Source organism: Bactrocera neohumeralis, chromosome 2 (assembly GCF_024586455.1).
Source record: "Bactrocera neohumeralis isolate Rockhampton chromosome 2, APGP_CSIRO_Bneo_wtdbg2-racon-allhic-juicebox.fasta_v2, whole genome shotgun sequence".
Lineage (NCBI taxonomy): Eukaryota > Metazoa > Arthropoda > Insecta > Diptera > Tephritidae > Bactrocera > Bactrocera neohumeralis.
This window is the reverse complement of record NC_065919.1, coordinates 86773704-86795858: the sequence shown is the minus strand read 5'-3', so window position 1 is coordinate 86795858 and position 22155 is coordinate 86773704. Positions and strand designations below refer to the sequence as shown.

The 22155-nt window shown below is 34.5% G+C and overlaps 1 protein-coding gene across 4 annotated transcripts in view; it reads left to right on the top strand.

Annotated features, from left to right (window-relative positions):
- LOC126751065 (CCR4-NOT transcription complex subunit 6-like) overlaps nucleotides 1-20765 on the top strand; it is a 39322-nt gene extending 18557 nt beyond the window's left edge. For all 4 annotated transcript variants that reach the window (XM_050460986.1, XM_050460987.1, XM_050460988.1 and 1 more), the window contains exons 6-8: nucleotides 17289-17357; nucleotides 17510-17822; nucleotides 18004-20765. In XM_050460986.1, the coding sequence (XP_050316943.1) occupies nucleotides 17289-17357; nucleotides 17510-17822; nucleotides 18004-18781 (1160 nt within the window). In that variant the 3' untranslated portion in view covers nucleotides 18782-20765. The remainder of the gene's footprint in view (nucleotides 1-17288; nucleotides 17358-17509; nucleotides 17823-18003) is intronic.
- Nucleotides 20766-22155: the final 1390 nt, after the last annotated feature.

Genomic DNA, 22155 nt, shown 5'->3' with positions numbered 1-22155 from the left:
AAAGCCTATAAAGTGCCATACCTCTGTACTGACTTAAGATATAAAGCTGTAATTTGACATAGGAGATCGCAGAAGCAAGAGGCACCTGTGCGCAAAAAATTTTGAAAAAGTTGCCCCACGCTCTAATAAGTTTAATGCATCTTTTAAATCACCTAAGCTCGACAACCAAATTCACCTAGCGCAAATATTATGAACTCCTACCGATAGTGTAGGTCGATCTCCATATAACGGTACTGTTAAAAACTACTTAAAGCGCGATAAATCAATAACTAAATACGCCAGAGACATTAAACCCTCAAGATGGTATGACAGAACTTAAATGGTGCCGGGGTCATGATTGGACGATGGGCGTGGCACCACCCTTTTTTATGTGAAAACACCAAATTTGGGGTGCTGCATTCCTCTGGCATTTTTATATTATGTAGTACTACCGCCTACTTCCCATATAACACAATTTTAAACTCCATTCGAAACTTTCACTTTCCTGTATACAAATCAACAATGCATTACTATATCAGGATAAAACTTTGCACGACAACCGCATTTGAGGTGTGTCACCTTATGGCTAAAAATTTCCTGAATCGAACCAAAACTTCTCAAGCCTCGTGGCACTGAGCATGTGGACCCAGTGCCTACAGTTGACTTTTTACCAAAAATATCGGTCAATGTTTGAGATTTATACTTGAAATTCAGAGAGAATCTTGTTCTGATAGTTTACTACTGTCTGTGTGTTAAAAATTGATTTATTGACCCGATTACTTTCCTTAGCCCCCATAGCCTAATATAAAGATTTTCGAACTGCCTGTAACTTTATGTGAGATCTTAATCAAATCAAGCATATTTTGCTTAAGATGAATAAAATCGGGTGAAAACTCGCCATAGACCCCATATAACTAACAAGCGGTTATACCCGAACTTAGCTCTTCCTTATTTGTTTCTTCTGTTTTTTTTTTTTTATCTGAGTTATTGAAAATTGTTAACTGTCGTCTTCATAATAAGTTAGCTTATTAATAATAGCAAAGCTTAAAGGTGATTAGATATTTAATTATATTACAAAGCTTGAAAGGCTGAAAGTTCCAACCGCTGTGGAATAAAGTAGGTGTCTACTGCCACTTAAAGAACTATAAAGCACTGAAAAGTTATATTAAAGTGCTGCAATTTTAATCTCAAATAAATGCAGATGTAAATACTATTCTAAGACGCTTGAAGCGGTTGTTTTTTTTGAAAGCGAATGCTATTAATTTTAGAAATAATTATTCTCTCAAACCTATTAGAATCTTATCTAAACCTAACCCATAGCGTAAAAGCTTCGGGCCAAATACGAATTAAACGAGACGCTGCTACTTCAAGAAATTGAGAAAATTGCCTCCTTTTGAAATATTTCTTATTTTATCTCTAACAAAACAAAAAATGCCTACTCATGCTCGAGTATCCACTATGGGCAGTTGAGCTTGACCGTATTTCTACTAATTCTCTTAACGAGCGCGTGCTCCTTACTTGGACAGGTGTGTGTTTCTATATGGGTGTTTTTGTGCTAAGCACAAAGCAAAACAATTAAAAAATAATTTTCAAAAATTCTCCACATTCAAATGTAGTTTTCCTCTTTCACTTTTATTGGCACGCAATCGTCGGCACAGGCAGACCCACCTCTTGGTCAGCAAATGCACTTACGTGCTTATATACATATATGTATACATATACGCACTTTCGAAAATGTGTTAATTTTCTCAAATTTGGCTTTATTAACCGTTGGAAGTGTGTAAATTGCTCCAAGCGATATCGTGCCCAGAAACCCAAACAGATTTTCATATGGGCATACATATGTATACATCTACTCAAAACCTATATGTGTAAAATATTAGATCCACGTGGTGAAGAAAAGAGTTCGCACTTTGCTATCTGATAACACTCTGTGTTTAATAGCCGCGGTCAGTGCAATTATTATACGAGTATTTCTATAACTAAGAATTTGGTTTATAAAAGAGATCGAAAATGTCCTTCAGAAGAGTCTCTTATATTTACACAGGCGATTTTTTCGGTAATTATAAGGGACAACAGAACATATAATTTCAGATTAAGGAGCTTTGGTCTGCCCAAGTAATTACATAGTTTACAACAAAAAATTATGATAGTATCTAAAATTTTTTTTTTATTTGAGAAATTATCATCATGAAATTTTGGCGCACTTTATTGTATAACTTGAAAGTTTCCCTTGTCGGGAATTTAGAAACACCTACTTGAACGAATTTATATTAATAAACTGAGAAATGTCGTACAGCTAATTGATTCCTAAAACATACAGATTAATTCCTCCTCGTTAGCTCCAAACTTGGTCTACATTTTCCAAAAAAAAAAAGACCAATATAATTTTCACTATTGTATTTAGATGAAGAATGTACAAAATGTGTTCCAAAGTAAACAGAACTTGTTGAATCTAGCGCCATCTATATGTCGACTGGTGCGTTAGAATCTGCTATCTTTATCGTTTGTCCAGTGAGAATTACATGACATTTCATCGATTGGAAGTGAAGTTATTGCGTTTTAAGCGTCAGTATGTTTGTGTTATCGGTGCGAAACTGAGCTTCGATCAAAGACATTAAATTTTGTTATAAAATTGGTAAAACGAAACGTTTCAATTGATGCATTTGCCCATGAAAGAAAGCGTTATGCAGACTTAGAGGTCATTCAAAATGCTTGCACCGGCATACTGGCGGCCATACCGACCGTGCAAAAAGCTGTATTGAAGCAAAAGGAGACTATTTTAAATAAAATAAATGGATTTTGCCGAAAAAACCGTTTGTTCTGTTTTTTTTTTTTTAAGTCCTGTTTACTTTGGAACGCACCTTGTACATTTTTATTGCTGGAAAGTGTGGTTCGCCCTCTAAATCCATGTCACATTTATAGGACATAAACATCGAGCCTATAATACAAAATCAATATCATTGAAACTAATTTAATTTGGAACACATAGTTGCAATATATTGTATCTTCGACTCATTATAAGGCGTGCTCCTGAAAAATAAGTATATAAAGGTCTACCAGTGCATTTCTTAAATTTATTGCTCTTGCCTAAGCTATGGCCCACATTTTATTTAAACGGGTCCTAGTCACCTAAGTATGTCATACATTTTTAATGCATCATTTATTCGTACGTAATTTCGTACGACTTCAAATACATAGTATGTACATATGTACATATGTCTCTTGTTATAAAAAATACCAAAAAACAGTAAACGGTCTGAGACAAATAGTGATAGCGGTAAATGACCCAATTCTGATACCTTTATGTGTCACATGGTGCCTATTGTGACTTCCCGTTGTGCCGGTTAAGTGGCCGCTTAAGTTAACTTTGAACTCATATGCCAGAAGACACCATAAATCCGCACATACCAGTATGTCGTATGTCGCTAAGAATATTCGGTATGTCTGTACAAACACACATACTCTCGCAAGGTTTTGTCTTTTCGTGCCAGATTGTTGCTGGATGAGTTGGCAAAATCGCTCGGCGGTGTTGAAATTTTCAGTACCAAGTTCCAAGTGCTCATATTTGGTGCAGAGTTACATACAGACGTATTTTTATACATATGTACATACACACTCGTACATTAACTCTAGCTCACACTTTTCCGTTGTTGGGTCGCTGGCACACACACACACTACTAGGTATCAGCTGTTGTATTCTAGCTGCTCTCTTGCAACACAATGGAAACTTTAAAATTCTGTTCCAACTTAACGGCCCATCAAAAAGCCATGCAACAGTAACACACATGTTTCGCCATCGAAAGTGGGTCTTAGAATTATGGCCGAAATATGACATTCTGACTAGGCAGATATGTGCGTGCATATGACCTATGTGCATATGTACTATGTGTGTAAAGAAAAACCGACGAGTCACTACTGAGCAGCGCAACAATAGCAGCGACAATTAAGAAGAAGGTTATGTAAAATGTCAAACAGTTAAGACACTAACGGTCAGAATACCGCTCAGTACCAATAAATTTTTGGACCAGGTTCCATTGTGTTGAATGTTATTATGTGGAACTTCTATACCCTCAGATTGTCATTTGTGGTATTCTTAGTGGCTGTCATCATTTTAAATTGCTACCGTTATATGCACATACATATGTACATATACACCTGTTGATATAGAGTATATATGTATGTGGTATATGGCAATTAAGTAAGGAAAAAATGTATACCAAATTAGAAGTACATAGCTGATTGTTCATATATAATAAATTTACTAAGTCAACAATTGCATTTCTACAGTTTAGTACTTTTTTATGTGCGCCGAGGTTCAGGAGTAACAACATACATACATATATGACTCCATAAAATTTTACGATAGAGTTCATGCGCTACTTGCTCGTATTTAACTGTTCAACCGAAAAATATTACATAATTAACTGATTCGACAAGTTTCAACGTTTTTACCGTTGTATTTATTTATTTTTGTATTTCCGTAATTTTCATCACTTATTTGCTTTTAAGTTAATGGATTTGTATTATTAGTTACACAACATCGTCTGTTCACGTTAATTCCCACTTGTGTATGTGTTGTTGTTGATTGTGAATTTTTTATGATTTAGTTGTCAGCTTTTCTTCGGTTTCTCGGTCAAACCTCTGCCGACTACCGCGGATATAAATATCATCCGTGAAATTTTTTATTATTATTTATTATGTTACAACTATGCATAATTAAGAGTATTTTGGTTATTGGGTCGTGCGGTCACCTGGTAAATGCTCTGAATTTTCAATTATGTGAAGAAGAATATATTTTTTTTATTAACGTAACTGAAAGACATTTCCGTACTTGATTCATTTGATCGTTTTGTTAGTATGTTTTCCGTTCAATCCTATACTTCAGAAAGTCTAGAACGAAAAAACGACGTTGTTTGTTGTATCCTTTTAAACTATTACCTGTAGGATTACATATTTACAATAAGATTATTGCATATCGTACTTACTCTCCCACGTATACGCATTTCAAGTGAAGCCAGCTTTGTCAATTTTATTACTCCATGAGCTTAGAACACATCATCTTTCTTTGCAAGCCCCAATCTTTGTCATCAATACTTTGACTTGGCGTTTATATTTATATTTAACAAAAATAAAAAAAGTCGGATAATGGGCCTTTCTCTACCAAAAAATATTTTTAGTAACGATAGTATTGCCAACTAATGGGTTTAGACCGTTAGGGACAGCAAACGACAATATTTTCCCGTTTTTTTTTTAATTTCTCTTCAGTAAGGTTTGCTATTTTATCATGGAAAGATATACGACGAGTCGAAATTATTAAAATTTACTACAGTTATTTGGAGTCAGTGGCTTCCACTTTAAGAGCACTACGTCCAATTTATGGTCGCCATAATCGTCCTGTCAATTGAGCCTCTAGTTTTAAGGCACAGTACAAAGTATTCCCGTGCCAGTGGGACAGAGAAGTGCCCGTCTTGTCGAGAATATTGCTGCCGCTAGTGCATCAATTGAGGGATACCCAAATCAGTCTCTTACACGTCGTTCTCAATCGTTGGGCATCTCCGTGACGTCGCTGGGGCGAATTTCGCGAAATAATCTCGGCCTGCATCCTAACAAGATCAAATTGACGCAAGAACTGAAGACACTTGACTACCAGAATCGTTGTATGTTCGTGAATTGGGCTGAACAACAACTTGAAAATGATCCGGATTTTCATCAAAAAATCATCTTCAGCGATTAGGCTCATTTCTGGCCGAATGCTTCGTCACGTAATCCATGAGTCACCATTGCATCCCCAAAAAAATTACTGTTTGGTGCGGCTTATGAGCCGGCGGCGTTTTTGGGCCGTACTTCATCCGTGATGATCAAAACTGGCACGTTGCTGTGTATGGGAATCGCTATAACCGCATATTTTTGGCCCAAATTAGATGTTATAGACTTGGAAAATATGTTATTTCAACAGGACGGCGCCACAAGCCACACAGCGAATGTCACAATATATTTATTGAAAAGCAAGTTTGCTGAATGTGGTTTCTCACGGAATAGCCCAATTAATTGGCCGCACGGTCGTGCTATTTGACGCCGTTAGACTATTTCCTCTCTCTATGCCAACAAACAACATCGGCGGTTGATGAACTTCGTACGAATATCGAACGTGAAATTGCAGCATTATCGGCCGATTTATGCTTGAAAACCGTCGAAAATAAATCGAGTTTCATACATAATGGCATCGAATGTACTATATAAAATATAAAAATCTTTTGTAGCGCTCTTATTGAAAACCCCGTTATAAGTTTTAAGCTACTCAAGTTGGGTTCCCAAAGGAACAAAATTAAAGATGTATTGTTGAGAATTGTTTACTTTAAAACATCTTCATAAAGTCGTTCATTACATTTCCAATTATTTGAGTAACTAAAAGCATATGCCGCCGATGCATATTGGTGCCAACACATATCTACCATGCATGTCTATGTATTTAACATAAAAATCCCATATTTTTTATATCCAAATGTCTGTCGATTGATCCGACACACCTTTTTCGAGCAACAAAAGGATAAGATAAAAGGTAAAACAAAATATTTGTAATAATATTTTACATCATATTTGATTAATTCGACCAAATGTGTTTTACGGACGATCAATTACCTTTCCAACACCTTTCTGCCTAATTATAAGTTTGGTTTTCGGGGTTTGCTGTGTTGTTGCTTAATAGGCAAAGTACACTGCTTCACTTCGGCTTCATAATTAGTCATACCCATAAAGCTGCAAGCTTCCACACATTTACAAGTAAACAAGTACATACATATGTATGTATGTGTGAAGTGCAGATATTTAGGTAAATCTGTTATAAATGGCCGATTACATACATCCATACGTAAGTACTGTGTATTTCCGTTGAATTTTTTTTTCTTAATTTTGGTTTTTTGGTGCCCGCGTTTCAGTCCGAACAATAAATGGTAACTGTTACTTCGGTTACGAAACACTTTAACTGTCTGTCTGTTACTTTTTCTGTTTTACTTTACTTAAAATTGTTTTCTTTTTTATTCGCGCTTTTTGTTTTTGTTTTGATGGCGCGTTGTCGGTTCCGTTTCCAGTGCCGTATCGTGTTTGTTTTTTACTTTTTTCTTTTCCGCGGCTTATATTTGTTATTACTATTATATTTTGTGGTTTGAAGAAGACTTCACTATTAGACAATTCGCGTAATTGGCCTACATTTCATTTTATGACCAAATAAACCGTTTTTTACACGCCTCTCATTCAGTGTCATGGTAGACGAAAAGAATTGAAAACGGTCATAAATTGATTCGTGCCATGCACACATTATGTGTAACCGTTATAGTGCAGCGAATTAGCTGATAATTGAATTCAATATTTTTATATGTCATTAGATTTTCCGGATTTATTTTCTGCTGATCTGCAAATTTGAAATTTAAGAAAAAATAAGCATATACATTATAATATGGTGTGTCGACTCTTGTTTTTTAATTTTTTTCGCTGTACCAATTTTGATCTAACCTACTGTAGCTAGTATGTGGAGGGCCCCAGTTAAGAATGCGAAGTCCTATTTCTAAACTAGACTTCCTTTTACCTACATATACTACTGCCGTCAGCTGCCGCATTGATGGATAACGGTATAATATTTGTTGAATCGATCAATCCAAGATAATGCGGGGATATTAATTAGACTAATTTATTTATATCGGCCTTCAATATATTTTTTTATGGAAAATATGTATGTACATATTAGATATCAAAAGGATTATTTTTATACTCTTGCAACTTGTTGATACAGAGTATTATAGTTTTCTACACCTAACCATTGTTTTTATCACCTAAAACTAATCATGCGATCTTTGATCAGCCCTAACCTAACGCTTCTTACGATAGTGTGAAAATAGGTGAAATCGGATGATAACCCTGTCCACTCCCTATATAACGGTTTCTTAAAAACTACTAAAAGTGTAATAAATAAATAACTAAATGCGTTAGAGACATTAAATTTACATTCGAAATGGTATGTGAGGGCTTTGTAGGAGCCGGTATCAAATTTGGTCCATATATCTGGACCGATACTTTCCTTTTCGATATTAACAAAACTCGGTACATAACATTCTTCTGATATACCGAGTTCTCAGTACAAAAATTGACGAAAATCGGTACAACCGCGCCTACTTCGGATATGACACAATTCCATCACCCCAGGAAACTATTCATGCCCCTTACGTACCGAATATGTGGACACTGGAGTTGACTTTCTACCAAAAATATCGGTTAATGTATAAGATATTTAATTGAAAATCGGTTATAATCCTTTTTGATAATAATATGTCTGAATGTCAAAAAATTGGTTGAATCGTATCAATACTTCCTTTAGCTCCCATATACCTAAAATACAATTTTTCAAAAATCCGGCTGACTTTATACCATATATCGGCCAATATGTGGGTTATCTCAATTAGAATTAGAGAGCGTATTTTTACTAATAATAGTGTATATTTGTACCAAAAATTGATAAAAGCGGGTGCAATTTTGACCTATCCCTTATTAACTAATAATAAAATCATCTGGCTGACTTTGCTCCCGAACTTAGCCTTACTGGTTCGTTACCGTTTTTATTTGACGAGATATGGTATATTCACGAAATTTGATATAAATTATTGTACAGGCAACGCTTCAATCTCGAAAAATAATCAACTATACAGTTGGGACCTATCAAAATCAATATAAAGACTCTTATACTAAAAAATGCACAGCAGAATTGCGCTATTTCAACTAAAATTACGTTGAGTTGTAAACCGTATCAAAGTCATTAAATTTCATAAAACTTATATTAGAAAATCACAATCAAGACTACATGTGGAGGTTCTCTTGTAGAAATCGTTCTAAGATATTTATTCAATCCACATGCCTCGTTTTGGACGACCTTCGAACTCTTCAACTGATGAAAATATTAAAAAAGTGAACGAAATAGTGCTTAAAAATCGTCAGGCAAGTGTTACAGAGATAGCAAGAGAACATCTCTCGCAAGTCCTTTCGAACGATTTTTATGGATATTTTAGGTATGAAACGCGTTCTTGCTCGACTCGTCCTGCTAAGACTGGATTTTTTTCAAAAGGAGTACCGTGAACAAATTTCTTTGGACATGCTTGATCTTGCGAATTCTAATCCCACATTCATGGAGAGCATTATAACTGCCGATGAGACATGCGTTTATGAGTGTGACATGCAAACAAGTCAACAATCATCGGAATGGAACCCTTTTCAGTCGATCGAAGAGATAAAACAAAATTCGCTGAAGCAGCTGAAGGTCGTCCCAAAAAGTGCTTATGAAAAGTGTTTCGAGGACTGGAAAAATCGTTTGCATAAGAGTATTACTCTTGGTGGGGATTACTTTGAAGGCGACAAAATAAATATTGATGAATAATTAAATATTTTGCGTTTTATTTACAATTTCCGAGTACTTTTTCGCCACATTGTATTAATAATAAGTTAATTCGTATTTCAATATCTTAATAAATGTACATCCTGTAATTCGGAATCCAGAACTCCACTTATTTTGCTCAACTTAAAAAAATGATTTTTTATTTTCAATTCACTTGTTGCCTCAATTAAGTAAAATTCTATAGTAGCAAATATGTACATATTTAAACACTAAACGCTTGCAGAAAACAGTCAAGGCAATGCCTTAAATGAAAGTACAAATCATTTGATTCATTATTCAATTATCTTTAGTAGGCATCTCAAGGTAAATACTTCCGTCAATTCGCACACCAATTTGTTTTTATTGTTTTACTTGAAAACTTTACATTTTGTTGTTGCAAATGTTCAAACTATTTGCTTGTAAATGCAAAAATAACATCATAAAATAGCAATAGCAATTTGAACAGCAGTAGCAACAACAACAAACATGTCGTGAAACGGAGCGACACCAATTCACCGAGCCACCACCGAAACGAGTAGTGACTTAGTGAAAGTACTTAAAAGTGGATCATCCGAAAGTGTCGCCTACGACAATCATGGCAATAAGAGGAAGGAAAAAATCAAAAAGCTCCACAAACAAAAAGTATGGTGTCTACGTATGCACTCGTATGCAGTATGTATGTTTGTACGTGTGTGAAATATTCAGCTTTCCTGATTTGTTTGGCAACATACATACGTAGCTGTCGGAGAAAAACTATAAAGCAGGCAATAAAATCAACTAACGAACAGAAGATTACAACACCTGCGCAATGCGACTCTGAGTGAGATTATAATGGCGATGGTAGTGGGGGCGGCAACTACGTGTCTATGTTATATGTGACCGTGCTGGTGTAGTGGCGGAAATGTTGCTCTGCAGCATATTGTGTGCTTGCGGGCTGACTAGTCCACTGTCTGGGTGACAGCGCATGCGCATGCGCGCTGTCAGCGGCAATGCTATCATTTATATGTACATATGTATGCTATAAGATTTATACATAACGTATGCAGAAGCAACACAAAACCTGTTTGTTGGTCATTTTAATTGTCGATCAATAAAAATTGTAAAACCAAAGCGGCAAAAATATGTTTATAAAAACAAAAATGATTTACTCGTAAATAACAAAAACAACAATTCGACGCAATGCAAATGTTAACACTTGCACTACTCTTTTAATATGTCTGGTTGTATGTATAAAACTGCTGTCTAGACCCTGCAAGAAAAGTAATTGATATTTTACAAAATTCTTAATTAATTTAAAGCCACAGTTAGCTCTCATAAGTAGGAGAAAAGTGATGAAGATGCAAGTAAATTTTGTTCCTCAATATTTAAAAATAAAACCACGTATTGAACGAATATCATTGTGCCCTCAATCAGCCACGTTAATTATTTAACTTACTTTTTTCATGAGATGAACGATTTTTCCTAACACCAATTGCTTTATTTTTCTTTTTTTTTCCTTTTTGTTATTTAGTTTGTTTAGTTAAATTTATACACAGTTTACTGAAATTCATTCTCGCTGGGTGAATTGTCAGCATTCAGATTATTGCTTGTTTTGCCAGCTTCACTCTTGGCGCAATAGTTGAAACACCGGTTGATATGTATTGCTGATGCTGATGACGCTGTCAACGATGCTGGCTGGCGATAGCATTGTAGATGTGGTGCAGTTTTCAATCTTTGCCCACGAATGTTCGAGCATCGCCCGACTAACAACCTCTCTGCCCGCCAGTAAAACCGGTGCAATGGCGTTTTTGTTGTTGCCACCGCTATCACACGCATAGTACACACATATTTATGTCGCTCTGACTCCGCAAAGTGCTGCACACTATGGTTCAACTTTTGGCAGCGAACGGTTTCGCGTGTAATGAAAATGTGTGCATAAAAATGCAGTTAAACTGGTTTTATTTATGGTGGCAGAGCAGTGCAATAGCGGCACAAGTAGCGAGCGAGTTTGAATCCCTACCACCCCATGCACTGATAAAAGTAGCTTTGTTGCATGCAATCGATGGCGGACTTACTTAAAAAAGTTAAAAGTAACAACACGTCACGACAATGCCACGGACATGATGCGCAGAAGTACTAATAACATGCAGTTATTTATTTGAAGAAGTTTTATTAGCTGATTATTTGAGATGTGCAACCGACATTTGCCTTCATTCGATAAGTCGATAAAATATCTAAAGAAAACACTTACAAATTCGTAAGCTGCGCTACTGGAAATATTGCTGAATACAAATGTAATAACAGCAGTCATTAGCTTCAGCGAATAACTTCCGAGCGCTTCTGGAACTACCCTAATGTAGAGCTAACAAGTCAATATCTGCACAATATAAAAAAGCCAGTGAAGCAGTAAATTCACTTTCTTTTTCGATCGAATGTTGTCCGACGCAATACAACAACTCAACCCATCGAAAACTCAATGGAGCAGCAGGAGTTAACGATGTGGAAATTGAAGTGGCTGAAACAAAACAAACACACGAAAACCATACAAGTCGATTAGTCTACTAGGAGATACCCACCAACCACAGCTGATTTCGCCTTTGGAGGCTTTCGACCGCGTCATTGTGTATGCTCATACATACATATGTAAATATTTAAATGTTAGTTTGCTTTGTCAGCATTTTGTTTGGGAGAGTGCAAGTGACGTGCATATATGGCAACATTGTAATCGTTTTGTTGTACCAGCTAATTCAATAAATCAAAAACCCTTTTTAACCAAAAATAATAATTATGTGCATACTACTATGAAATAATAGTAAGACTTTGTTCATACTTTTTAAATTCTTGATTTATTATTCAAAAGTTACATATGTCAGCCCCCTCAAAGTAATCCTCCTTGGCCACTATACACTTGTGCCAACGTTTTTTTCCAATTCTCGAAACAGTAGTTAAAGTCAATTTCCGGAATAGTATTCAATACGCGTAGCGATTCACGTTTAATGTCTTCAATTGACTCAAAACGGTGTCCTCTGAACGGTCGTTTGAGTTTGCTGAATAACCAGAAGTCACTCGGAGCTAAATCAGGCGATTAAGGTGGTTGCGGCTTGAAAATTTAGCGAAAAGCTCACAAAGAATCAATACAGTATGCGACTGTGCATTATCGTAGTGCAAAAACCAAGAGTTGTCGGCCCCATAAATCCGACCTCTTTTTATTAATACCTTCGCGCAAACGACGCATAATACTCAAATAGTATTCCTTGTTGACAGTTTGGATGGTCGGAAGGAATTCGGTGCACCACACCTTAGTAATCGAAGAAAACTGTCAACAAAACCTTGATTTTTGAACTGATTTAACGTGGTTTCATCGGCTTCGGGTCACCTTTCCCACGATACTCGGCCGATTGATCGTCTGTTTCCGGGTCGTAATCATAGATCCAAGACTCATCGCCAGTAATAATGCGTTTGATGACATCCTGGTAGTCGGAAAGTATTGTTTCAGACCTTAACACGCCTCTGTTTAAAAAAAATTGAGTTTTTTGGAACCGATCGTGCTTTCTCTTTCCTTAGGCCCAAATAATCTTTCAAAATTATTTTCACTGATCCTTCCGATATTCCAACGAAGCTAGTAAGATCTCTGTCTGTTAATCGTTGATTCTCAAGCACCAATTCATTTATTTTATTGACGTGTTGATCATCAGTAGCTGTTGATGGCCGTCCTGGACGTGGTTCGTCATCAACGCGCTATCGACACTCTTTGAATAATTTGCAGCAATCAGAAACACTCGTTCTCGTGTCAACCAATTATTACCGCAGACATTTTTCAACATTCTCACCGTTTCAGCATCAGAAATTTGATTCTGCACAAAAAATTGAGTCCAACTTTGTTGGATAATTTCACTCATAGTAACAATCGCCGAATGCACTTTATATACTTCAGAAAGACAAAGATATACTAGACTCTAATGATTATTTTGTGTATGTGACATTTGGCACAGATGCCACTGACAGACATATCAACCTAAAAAATATATATTTTGAAGTATATAATATGTTTTCGCGCGAAATTTATATTAAAAAGTCTTACAATTTTTTTACATAGTAGTATGTTCTATGTGTCTAAAATAATTTGATAGACGGGTTTACCGACAAAAATGAATAGATATCGAGTTAATAACCTCCCCTCTACAGTATTGTATATAAAAAAGCCACTTGAAGTTCTGTTTGTTGGCGCTAAGTACAAAGCAAGCTTGGAGACTGAAGGTGCAAGTGTGATTTGTAAATATCGTGACGATCGAGTTGCACTAATATTTGTTTTGGTTCGTTGTTGTTTTTCGAATATTTGAATAAATTTCGCTTTTCTAGAGTGATGTACATTTACATAAGTGCACTTTTAACATACATACACACATTTTACCACTTGGAATGGATGATAAAATATGCTTACATACATTAAGTCCACATAGATCTGTCTAAATTTTGTAATACCAGAAGATTGGTAACATCTATTTCGTACAAACTTTTCACTAATTTTCAGATCTATTCATTTTACCTATCTCTTGACTTTAGCAAAATCCAATGAAAATCTTGCTTTCTTATACTCCATCGAGAAAAGTTGAAGTGATAATTAAAGTATTAAGAACAAAAACCGTATTATAGGCAATAATAAAAAAACACACTATTTTCTTATATTAAAATGTTCAAGAGAATCATTCAAGACGATCTTAATTTTCATGTTTATTTTCTTTTCGGGTTTGGCTGTTTTTTTCTCCTTTGGTTATGCTTATTTGTTCAAGATGACGCCACGCAACAGTGCGTTTCTGTTTACATTGGTTCCTCGTGTGTCTGTTTACTTGGTGCCGGGCAGTGGGGAGAACTTTCACTTTTTACGATTTTATGATTCGCTTAATTTTAGCTCCCCTTTGTTGCCTTTATTGTCGGTATTTTTTGCAGTCACAATCTCTGCCTTTGTTAATGTATTTGGTGTTTGGGTTTTATTTAATCTATACTGTTGCTAGCAACTGTTTATTGGCCAGTTGTAACGGATTTAGCTGCAGATTTTTGCTTTTGCTTTTTGCCTTTGTTTCTGTGGTAGAGTTAGTTGGCTGTGGCTCAATTATGTTTTTATAAAAAAAATAATGACTTTTAAATAACCCTGAAAATTGATGTAATTAAATTTTAGTTTTACAAGCTTATAAAAAATTATATATACATACATACATACATACAGACATATCTCCATTGATTTCGCAAAACCGACAGTGGGTTTTGTGGTTGTTACGAAACATTCGATTGAATCAAATTATTATTTTAATCATGTAATGAAAGTTGGTAGTAGCTTAATAATATTTTTAGCTTTTCGAGTCTTTTTCCACTACTGTTAAATAAAGGTTATACGATTTTGAATATGAAAGTTCATATTCACGTACAAAGCAAGAGGTTGCCTACAATGTGTTCAATGTCATATCCCAAAAATATCTTTAGAATAACTTCAAACCGATGATAGTGCTTAACGGGTGCCAAAAAAGTATCCATCTCGAGATTTTGTTCAAAAATTTCTTCTGATATTTTTATGGAAAACAACATGTAAATGCCATCGCTAAAATAATTTGGCAAAAAAAGATATTTTCTTTTAGTCGCCAATCGACAGACCTTTAATAGACTTATGTAAAACATATTACATACATATATAAAACCATGCTAAATATCCTTAATTCCAAGCGTTTCTTTTGAACCATCAATATGTATAAACGTAAACATGTACTCTTAAAAAACTCTTAAGTTATCTTTTTACGAAAAATAATAAACATTTACTTCCGAAATTACTTTCTTTGCTTTCCGCTTCCTTAATTCGGGGTTTCCCTAGCGCAAATTACATGCGGATGCAACCTCACCTCCAACTGCAACGATAACGACAACCAAAAAAGTGAAGACAAGTCTTTTGAAGTCATTTACTAAATAAATGGAGCTGAATTATTTCAATGAATGTGTGTGTGTAAAAGTGGACCAATCAATTAGTTTCTTACATTTACTACTATAATTTAATTAATAGACCGCAACTTCTTCCACTCCAAACAATTAATATTGATAGCAATGTTGAAAAGTGACAATTTCAATCGCAAACTAACAGCTGATTGGAGTTTGGAATTTTTAATGTGTAAACATTGCAATTGTCAATAAGTCTGTTGATCGTTTTCATTATCGCATTATTTTAAAATTATATGGTGTAAAATGGTAAATCATCTCAAGTTCTTATGATAAATAAAACATTATCTCATATTGTTCCAATTAAACCGATTTCCCAGGTATTTCAACATATCGCCTGTATTTTTATGAGAATAATGTTGATTCTAATTAATCGTTCGAAATTATATTGTAATCCAATACGTAACGTTTATTGACTGCATTTATAGATGATTAGGTGCAGTTTGCGGACCACAGCAACACTTGAAACCACTTTGAATCTAGATATTTTCAGAAGAATCTAACAAGATTTATTTCTTTCAGTATTTTTATTCGGAAGTACATTCGAAAATATATAGTAAAGCTCAGCCTCAGCAATGCTGATGTTTTCAGTAATTACGTATTTATTAGTTAAATGCACGCCCTAGGACTCACGAAGTGGTAGTGAATGTCAAATCTTGGCAATCGCAGGAACGTGCTCAAACCTAATCCAAATGAATTTTAGCTGTTTTTGCAAAATACAATAATAATTTTTTTTGTTGGTAAAAGGCAACAAAATCAGCTACTTTAGCTAGTAGGGCTTGGTAAAGTGTAAAGCGTATATCAAATCCAAATTTATTAAATTGTACGCTCGTTCATAATGTGAATATAATTTTTTGCTACTGTTGATATTGGTCTGGTTGTTTTTGTTGTTGTTAGTTACACGGAAGTAATTTGTGGGTCACTTTCACCGTCGCGCTTGCAATTGCTCATTGACTACCACCAACGTCATAATACCATAATACCAACAAACATACAACACACAGCTAATCATACGCCCATAACAACAAACAAAATAATAAATCCAGTGCAATCTAAGATGTTTGTTGTGGCGTTTACGACGCCAACGGCTTAGTTAATTCCCTCGACGATTTCGCGCAAATCGCGTTGAGACTGGCAAATTAAATAGCATACAATTGTACATTCATAGCTGGTATATGCTCGTATATACTCATTATATATTCCATGGGCAAAGCATTGCGTGCCTAGTGGAAGTAACGCGAATCCACTTAGCTATCACCTTTCCAATTCCGGGCTACCTAATTATATCAAAGAAAGTGAAATGTGCAATTATCAATTATTTTCATATCTAATAAGCTTTGTAGCAGGTGATCGGCAAATATTCATACATATTAGCACCTGGTTTTGTATTTTTTTCTCACACATTTAAGGAAATACCTTTTAGAAATACAAATTACTTTTATGTTACAAATCGAAGTGGGATATAATACATTATATGACGGTTGCGACTTTATAATTGTATACCCAGTCTCAACTACGCTTCTCACGAGTAATATTATTACAGACCCCAAAAGGAATCAAGAGGAAAAAATATCATACAATATTCTGCAAAAAATTCAGCTAACTAATTTCTTATTCTGAAAGAATCATCACTTAACTTACTCATCTGGTTTGGATCCACATGTTCGTCACATGACCATTGGTTATAAATCTATATCAATAAGAACACCGAAATTTCTTTATTTTTAAAACAACAAAATAAGTTTTTGTAAAAAAAGCCCTGCAAATATTCGGAAACAATTTACATAATTATTGAATGAATCTTCAACATAACCTAACAACATATTATATATATTATATTACTCATATTGTGTATATATTAAATAAGATTCACAAATTATCTTTGCATATACTTAACTTGTAATAAAATGTTATTTATATTTTTTACGTTTAGTTTCAGTAACCCCTCCGCCCCAACGTCCATGGATACCATTAGCCAAACCGAACAAATCGAGGCCAGCATGTAAGTTTCTTCTTTTGTAGACTTTATATCTCATCTTACATAATTTTTATAATCATAAAAAACATACATATGTATGTATATTGTAAATACATATGTGCATATGGGGATACAACACTTATAATATATGAATATTTTATGTTTATTTGTTATAGGCATCTTTACAGTTATGTGTTATAATGTTTTGTGCGACAAATATGCCACACGGCAGATGTACGGATACTGTCCATCATGGGCCCTGAGTTGGGAGTACAGAAAAAAGGCGATACTTGACGAAATCCGTCACTATTCGGCGGATATAATTAGTCTGCAAGAAATCGAAACAGAACAGTTTTATAATTTCTTTCTGCTTGAACTGAAGGCCGATGGTTATGAGGGTATTTTCTCGCCGAAATCCCGTGCCAAGACTATGTCAGAGATGGAACGTAAATTTGTGGACGGCTGCGCTATTTTCTTTAGAGCTGCAAAGTGAGTGTATACAGATATAAATATAGAAACAACATAGAGTAGGATCCTCATCAGTAGAAACTGTTAAATCTGGTACTCATAAAATTTTTAGTTTTTAGGTTATGAACTCAATTTATTTCTATTTAATTTTATTTGTACTATATTCATCGTGGATTTTTGTCGCCTTATTAACCTCTTACAGATTCACATTGATTAAGGAACATTTAATCGAATTCAATCAATTGGCAATGGCTAATGCTGAGGGCTCGGACAATATGTTGAATCGCGTAATGCCGAAGGACAATATCGGTTTGGCAGCATTGCTGAAAGTGAAGGAAAATGCCTGGGATCCAATGACGGAGGTGACACAAATCTCCCAGCCCTTACTTGTGTGCACAGCACACATTCACTGGGATCCCGAATTCTGCGATGTCAAACTTATCCAAACGATGATGTTGAGCAATGAGCTTAAGACTATTATCGACGAGGCAAGCCACAGCTTTAGACCCGGTCATAAGAATGACTCGAATAGCGTACAATTATTGTTGTGCGGTGATTTCAATTCCTTACCCGATTCCGGTGTTATCGAATTTCTCGGCAAGGGACGTGTAGCAATGGACCATCAAGATTTCAAGGACATGGGCTATAAATCATGCCTGCAACGCTTACTCTCGAATGACACCAGCGAGTTTACGCATTCCTTCAAATTGGCCTCCGCTTACAGTGAAGACATAATGCCGCACACGAACTACACGTTCGACTTTAAGGGCATCATCGATTATATATTCTATACTAAAACAGGTATGGTGCCGCTCGGTTTATTGGGTCCCATTTCGAATGAATGGCTACGTGAGAATAAAGTTGTTGGCTGCCCGCATCCACATATACCCTCGGATCATTTTCCGCTGTTGGTCGAATTGGAACTGATGCATACGGCGGGACAACAAGCACCGCCCAATGGACTGATTAATCGACGGTAGCAATAAAAGGTTGATAGCCAAATCAGACAACAACAACAACAGCAACAAACATAAATGTAATGTAGCTGTTGTAAGAATAGCAGGACAATTTAGCGTCTGCTAATCGCCGCATAAAGACCACAAACAAACAAACAAACAAAATATACAAACAAGAAAACATAAATAAGTAGATAAAAACAACAACAAAAACATAAAGCAACAAATCGTCTTACATACACATGCATAGTGACCGAAATGGCAGTAGTTCATACACATACATACTCACGATTTCTCATACATACATACAAACATACACCACTCACTCACCATGTCCAAACAACAACATTGTACGAAAATACATCCTTAAGTTCAACAACAACAACATTGTACTAAATACGTCATTAAGTTCAACAACAACCGCAAAGAAAATGTTAAAAGGCCACCAACAACAAGGAAAATATCAACATCATATATGAACCATATATCTATAAAACCACAAAATAAACACCAACAAAATTTGCATACATTTTAAGTTTGTAAAGCTAGTAAATATGTAGTTCTATAATGTTCCTCACATCTACCCATTCTCTTATTATCCCCAAAGGAGTATTGCTATGTCTTTCCACATCCTCCAACCACCGACTGATATATTCCCTTTCGCAAATTCCATTTTCTCAAGTGCAGCAATGCATGTAAGCTTATTATATGTATGTATGTGTGTGTTATAGCGCTGGCTGAACCGTTGGATACCCATTTTTCGATTGACGTTACTTAATTTAGTAGCTTAACAAGCTTGACACATTTTACCATCAAATGCAATGTGCTTCATTACACTTCTACTTCATTTAACAGAATATCTTCTATCAATTATCAATTAGCTTCGTTCAATTCAACAAAAAGTTTTTAAATAATTACTATATTTTGATGAGTATGTCTTAATTGCAAAGTAAATGCGCGTTTTTAATGCAATTCCGGTTAATTATTAGTATTCATTCTGAACTTATTTGTTAAATATTTCTAATTTCTTCTGTAACAGAAAATTTAATTTAATATCATCGTATATTTAAACAAAAGTTCCATTTATATTTCGCTTTAAAGTGCTATCTTAGCTATGTCTTTCGTGGGAATAACGATATACATATAAGCATATTCTAACTTTCTCCTCCAGCTTCTGAACGGTTTAACGCGCTTGCCTGCTGCTAATAGCATACAGTTTGGACTCCATACACTTCCTCTCCAATAGTCCGTCCTACCATTCTGCCGTGGAACTTTGAAAATCACTTGAAAAAAAATGAAAAATTATTTATTGCTCGCCACCTGCAATACTCAATAGAAATAGTTCTGGAACCTAAAGAAAACTTAACACATTTTATTGAGTTCCAAGTAAGGGAGTTGATTTTCGAAATTCCACCTTGTATGTTACACTGTCCCCTCTCTGTTACTGCCTTACGGTTTAAATTTAAAAAACTTGACTTATGATCGATCCTCTTCATCGTTTATGCAAAACATATTTTTAATTGAGCCTAATTTTAAGCTTTGCAATAGAATTTTCTAAGTTTACTTACCCTAAAAGTTACTTTCTTTTTTTAGAAATATGTATGTATGTAAAATTGCTTTATTTTGTAATAAGAACTTACTGTATATCTTTACTTTGTAACATAACCTAATTTAAGAGTAAAGGTCGTAATTTGCCAGGCAACACTATTTACTATGTGACACAGAGTATCCCAATTAATTTAAAAGCAAACACATCGGTGAAAAGCGCATGCAACGCCTTTCCTAATACCCCCTAATTCAGTTTCTTCTTCGTATGCTTAAAGTAGAATTTTCTATTTTTCTATTTACCATTCTTTTGATTGTGAATCTGTAACTAAGTAAAAATTTTATTTCAAGTTTTAAAGCTAAAAACAATTAATTGCTGCAATCTAACAAAATTACATATGTACATGCAAATGGTAAGGCAAATAATGAAAATTAAATAAACTACCAATGATACCAGATCAAATCCAAGAGGTACTTTTTGCATTTGAAAATCAAAATTGTGAATTAATAAACCGCAGTAACACCAATAATATAAATCAATTTAGCGAGAATGCTTGTAAAGCGTACATACATGCATATATACATACATAATAGAATATTGGTTTTATTCACAGAATGCAAAAACACATACAAAAAAAGTGCTAAGAAATTTTTATGAAAATAGAAACATAGAGAACACTAAGGAAACCCATTAAAACAACAAAAAAGCGTAATGATAAAAAAATATTCGCCGAAAAGTATACCACACATACTACATACATACATACATATATAAAGTATTTTTATATAGACAAACTTGTAATGTAATTGGAATGATTAGAACATGATTATGAGTGGTTGATTGAAAATGAAAACATAAAAATTAAAAATAAATAAATGCTAGAAAAAAAATAATAAAAATTTAACGATTTAGTTGGGCAATTTAATGTAAAGAAATAAATAAATGCGCATTTACAAATATGCCACATCTAGAGATCGTCAATCAAAAGCATTGTTTATCTCCCTTTATTTATATTATATAAGTATGATATCCTTCGTTAGCGCGATTTATAGTTTTCACATCTACTATGCACTTAAAATTTTTTAATATAAAAACATCAAACCCCATATAAAAAAGTATACATAAATATATATTTATATCGTCATTCACATTTTCCAACGAATTTCATTGGAGCTAAGATTTGATTCAATTCGAAATTTGAATTTCGAAAATATTTTCTACCGGAACACGAAATACAATTCGTTTATTTTGTCGAGTTCGAATAAGTGTAATCGCTGTAGAGAACTACATTTTTCCGTAGATTGTTTTAACTACGGGAAAGTTAAAAGCCTTTTCGATTGGATTTGAAATTTCTCTTACAACAATAGCAACTGCCGAGCGAAACTTTGCATTATTACCTTCAGCCGACAAGGCTGAATTCAAACAGTAGAAAAAATATGCAGGAATACGTACATATATAAAGTAAACAACATCAAATCAGTACAAAAGTAATTCATAAAGTGAGTGATGAAATGATAAATTAAATTGGATTCATCATTGTTATTGTAATAGTGTAAAATACTTCATTGTTATTGCAATATTGTAAAATACTCTTCAAAATGTGTACTGGAACAACAATACTACAGACATAATTCAATGCTTTCAAACTAATTTAAATAAAAACGCAATATTGTAATTAAATTTTAAAATTAATAAAAGCGGTGATTCCGTATTCTAGGGATGAATTCGGTGATAATTTCGTTAAACAATTCTCAAAAGTTTGTGAGTATTGTTAAGTTTTTTAAATATTCATACAGTTAAAATATCTGTATCAGTTTTGCAGGCGAATCAGTAAATAAACTAAGTTGAGAAA